Raw genomic sequence first — 5,000 nt, 5'->3', positions numbered from 1 at the left:
CGTACCATCCGCCATCTTGTATTTCTCCGACAGAAGTCTGGCCTGGTGACTCTTCCCTGCCCCTGGTGGACCAAACAGGAGGATTCTGGGAGTTCTGGAGCGATGACGAGTCCGGACGAAAGCCAGCACTGACACACAGACACAGACACAGACGATATTAAATATCAGGACAGTGAAAAAGAGCGAATCCCCCACATGATTACTGAAGGGAAGTGAGAGTGTGAATATAAAAGTGAGTCGTCTGCATATTTGAGGAGATCTGACCACAAACAGGAAGACTAAGGAGAGAACTGGACACAATTTGAACCAGAACTCTGAGGTACCCGTATCAAACGTACAGAGTGATGTCTGATAGTTTTAGTTAAACAAATACAGGCTTGTTTCTGTGCGTCACTACCTTGTTGGTACACGTCAGTGTGCGGTTGGTCGGCGTTGATGTCCTTCAGGACGTGCTGATAGGCTGAGGCCAGACCTGTGACTTCACGGCGGTAACGCCGCAACTCAGCCAATTGCTGCTTCTCTGACAGGCCCCTCCCCTCTTCCAGACGCTGAGCGACAGCGCCATCGGCCGGCCAGATGAAGGTCCGATGGTACACGTCTGCAGACAGGAAGTGAGGTCATGCGTTATTACAGTGCAGTGTCACAGCTTTTACTGGATCGTTCACCACCACAGTGCTGGACCTCATCATGTGTTGTGTCACGACACAAATATACTTCCGTCTTCTTAGAACTTGGAGCTTTCAGTAAACTCCACTTCCCATGTTGCACCTGTCTCTGTGAGTGAAGTGGACTCACCTCCTGTCAGTGGGTCGACCAGTTTCCCCTGACTCCTCTCCAACAACACATCATCAGGAGCGTCCAACATCACTACACACACACAGTATACTTCAGTGATATATATGCAGTATTTATACTTTATACACAGTACATGACCTCTGAGCTCATATTTTGTTCTCACCAACATGTTCGGGGATGACTCCGGCCTGCTGGAGACTCAGAGCCTCCAGACGAGTCTGAGGGACCCCCTCCAACACCCAGCCCTGTAACACACACACTCACACGTTTGACCCTCTAGCCTTGTGGGGACGTCTCATTAGCCATTTTAGCTAATTGTCAAGCAAATTTTAAGCAAACGTCTAAAATGTTGCACAAAAAAGAGACAATGTGAATTAGGCGTGTTTCTATAAACTAAAAGTAGAGGTTGCAAACCGGAAAATAAATCAATCACATGGATCTGAGAAAAATAGAGAGAGGAATTCAGGAATGTTTCAGCTGGGCAAGTAGCTACTAGCCACGTTTTTATGAAGTATAGGAATATTTGAGAAGACGCCGACAGTGGAAACAGCTGATCAGTCGTGCGAGGTAAATGTTCACTATGTCAAAACTTATTCAGCAAAGATATTTCCATCTCCTGTTCAGTGCATAACTTTGATTCCAAAAAGACAAAATAACACCTCACGCGAGGAGGTGAGAGGAGCTGCAGAGGATGAACCCTTCAGGCGTTAGGAAGTGAGTTCAACATGACTCCGGCTGACTTTCCCTGATCTGACCTGTCAAACGTGAGCTGCGAAGACAAAGATCAGGACACGAGATCAGGACAAAAAGGTGCAGCCGGAGAAAAGCAACTGCGGTCGCCTTGCTTCCGTGAGGTTTTAATGTCATGTGACATGGTGATGTTTTGCAGTGCCGGCGAAAGTCGGACAACATTTCTAACCAGCATGCATCATGTTATGATTACTGATGATGTTTCCTTCAGCGCCACCCTCAGGACAAACTCTACATGCAGGACTCTGAAGGTGTGTTCAAACAGACGTCATCCAAAGTGAGATTAACGTGAATGTGCTCAGGGTGACGAGTCCAGAGATCAGAGGCTGAACACAACACTTTCTTCCTGTTTTCTCCAGAATCATGAGTTTTTGTGGCACGGCATGGAAACGCTGGCTGGACGTCTGCGGTCTGGAAGGACAGAAAGGTTTTCACTGCTGATGCTCAGCCCTGAGGATCCGAGTCATCGCTGATCATCAGGGCTGAGATTATTGATCTCACGGGCCGGTGAGAGGCAGCGGAAGGTGGATGGGACAGGCCACAGCCCGGTCAGTAAAAACCTCAGTGAACTCCTGAAGTCTCTTCAGGACATCTAGAACATCCTGAAGGACTCCTGAAACTACCTTAATAAGGGCCCCTTGAACATCCATGAGGACTGCTGGTGTTCTTGTGTTGACTGTTTAAAAGACGCTGCAGTGTTTGACTCTGCGTGAGCTGAACTTCCAGCTGCTCGTTAAAGTCCGTCTCTGACTGAGGCTGACAGCAGCTGGATCCTCTGCTCTCTGCTGTCTGACTCTCTCAAGAACACCGTTTGTTTAAAGCGGAGCTGCGGCAGTCTCACTCTGGCTTTCTGACACGGTAATCCCTCAGTGCTGCCTGCCAGGCTGAATAAAGACGACTGACAGCAGCCCTGACACACACACACATCTGACAGGCTGTGTGTGCGCCGGATGAACTGCTGTCTGCTTTAGTTCACTGGCTGTGAACAGTTGATCAGTTGCCGTGTTAAAGATATTGATTATCCTGTTTTACAGCCGTCTCCTTTCTAATGGAGGTCTATGCAGTACACCGTCTGTGGGCCGCAGTCATTTTGTGGCCACTGGGACAAACTGCCAGCAAGGCAGAGTGGCGACAGTAATGTTGTACTGATACAGTATCAGAAAAGGCTATCGACAGGGTTGTTAACGAAACTAACAAAAACCAGGTGTGCAGAACATTTTCATTATTGTCTGGTTGCAAAACTAACTTAAATAAACTAAAGTTACAGAGTAAAGGTCTTTGGTTTTGTGTCAATTCATTTCAAAGGGTCTACATTAGTCTAGTACTTTGGGTGGATATGATGTCGGGTGGAAAAGACGTTGGGGGGCAGCTGGTCTGACCGGACCATTAACTGATAGGTAGCTAATATGCTTTTGTCCTCGGCATGAGGAGCTGGCACGCTGCATGTCCAGTGGCTGTCCTGCACCATGTGAGGGAATCTGAAATAGGGCGTTTTTGCTTTGTTCATCAGGACAGCTGGAGTCAGAACGACATCTGGACCGCTGTTACAAGACCCTCTTAAGAGAGTGCTCATGTAACGTTACGGAAAACTTAGTCAGTAGGGGTCTTCTGCGTAGATGCTGCGTTTTGAACATGTTTTCTAATAATAATGATGTTTGGTTTGTTTGTTGCAGGTAGTGAGTCGCTGTCTTGGTGGTTTTCTTTTCTTCTTTTGGCCTGGTGCCCACCCTGTGTGGGGGGTACATGTAGTATATTGATTGACATGTCTGCTGATTAATATATTTACTGCACTTCAGCTGGTGTGTGTGTGTTATGGGGTAACACATCTCAGCCAACCTGCCTCGTTGTGCTTCACACAGTTTTAATCACAGGACCTCTTTGTGGGTTAACAAAGGTTTAGATTTTAATATAATACTTGTCTTCTGGGTGTTGGGGACGTGTTGTCTGTGGTTCGAGGGGAGATAAAGCATGTTCAATTTCTAAGCTGTGCTAGTTTTTAGTCCCCGCCCCTCGCCTGGCATCGTGGTGGCAACAGTCGGGAGAAATCAGCCCATATTACTAAAAAAAACTGAATCCGACACTGAAACTAATTAAAGCTTAAAAACGAATCTCAACCAAACTGAAATTGAAAACAAAAAGTCAAAACAAAATAAAACTGTAATAACCTTGGTCTCAGGTGTCAGAACATCACACAGAGAACATCTTAAGGACAAGGACAAGTCATCCCAATAGTTACACAGCAACACGTCCATCCAGTGTGGACGTTCAAAACAGATCCAAACACCTTCAGACGAGGTCAAACAACAAGTCGGACGATATGTTTTTTCCACAACTTCATCGTCTCAGTGACAGCTCCATCTGTTGAGGAAGACCCTGGGATGTGGCTGAAAGCTTTGGAAACACAGTAAGTGGACGTTGTGTTGGGAAGTTTTCTGTCTGACAGTAAAGGGAGAGTTAAACAGACAGTCAGGCAGCGAGACAGGTAAAGTATTTAATGTGACAGGAGGAGGCGGGGTCCTGATGGGCGGTGTCAATCATCCTCCTCTCCTTCGTTCACACCAAGAGACAGAAGATAAACTCACAGTCCCTGGTGTGTGTGTGATGAGTTTAGCCTGCGGCCAAAAACAGCCAATGGCAGATGAAAGCAGCTGCTAATATCACACACACACACACACACACACACACACACACACACACACGCACACAAACACTGAAACAGTAAATGCTACAATGAAGCTAAATGCTGGAGGACAAAAGAAGCAGCTGTTTTTAAAGTTCAGAGGAATTGACAAATGCTGGTTTATAATGGCCATACACTGTAACACACTGTAGCACACTGTAACACACTGTAACACACTGTAGCACACTGTAACACACTGTAACACACTGTAGCACACTGTAACACACTGTAACACACTGTAACACACTGTAACACACTGTAACACACTGTAACACACTGTAGCACACTGTAACACACTGTAGCACACTGTAACACACTGTAACACACTGTAGCACACTGTAGCACACTGTAACACACTGTAACACACTGTAGCACACTGTAGCACACTGTAGCACACTGTAACACACTGTAACACACTGTAGCACACTGTAACACACTGTAACACACTGTAACACACTGTAGCACACTGTAACACACTGTAACACACTGTAGCACACTGTAACACACTGTAACACACTGTAACACACTGTAGCACACTGTAACACACTGTAACACACTGTAACACACTGTAGCACACTGTAACACACTGTAACACACTGTAGCACACTGTAACACACTGTAACACACTGTAACACACTGTAGCACACTGTAACACACTGTAACACACTGTAGCACACTGTAACACACTGTAACACACTGTAACACACTGTAGCACACTGTAACACACTGTAACACACTGTAGCACACTGTAACACACTGTAACACACTGTAACAC

General features: G+C 46.2%; 1 protein-coding gene across 4 annotated transcripts in view; it reads right to left on the bottom strand.

Annotated features, from left to right (window-relative positions):
* ak8 (adenylate kinase 8) overlaps positions 1 to 5,000 on the bottom strand; it is a 17,639-nt gene that overhangs the window by 5,925 nt on the left and 6,714 nt on the right. For 3 of the 4 annotated variants that reach the window (XR_006822454.1, XM_046034820.1, XM_046034819.1), the window contains exons 7-10: positions 959 to 1,040; positions 796 to 885; positions 398 to 598; positions 6 to 128 (exon numbers count right to left, since the gene is read on the bottom strand). Coding sequence is in view for 3 of the 4 variants with exons in the window: in XM_046034820.1 (XP_045890776.1) it covers positions 6 to 128; positions 398 to 598; positions 796 to 885; positions 959 to 1,040 (496 nt within the window). In the remaining variant the exon portion in view is untranslated. The remainder of the gene's footprint in view (positions 1 to 5; positions 129 to 397; positions 599 to 795; positions 886 to 958; positions 1,041 to 5,000) is intronic. The other variant, XM_046034821.1, reaches the window with a different exon arrangement.

The sequence above is a fragment of the Micropterus dolomieu genome, linkage group LG21 (genome assembly GCF_021292245.1).
Source record: "Micropterus dolomieu isolate WLL.071019.BEF.003 ecotype Adirondacks linkage group LG21, ASM2129224v1, whole genome shotgun sequence".
Lineage (NCBI taxonomy): Eukaryota > Metazoa > Chordata > Actinopteri > Centrarchiformes > Centrarchidae > Micropterus > Micropterus dolomieu.
The sequence above is the reverse complement of the archived record's forward strand: the minus strand, read 5'-3'. Positions and strand labels throughout refer to the sequence as shown.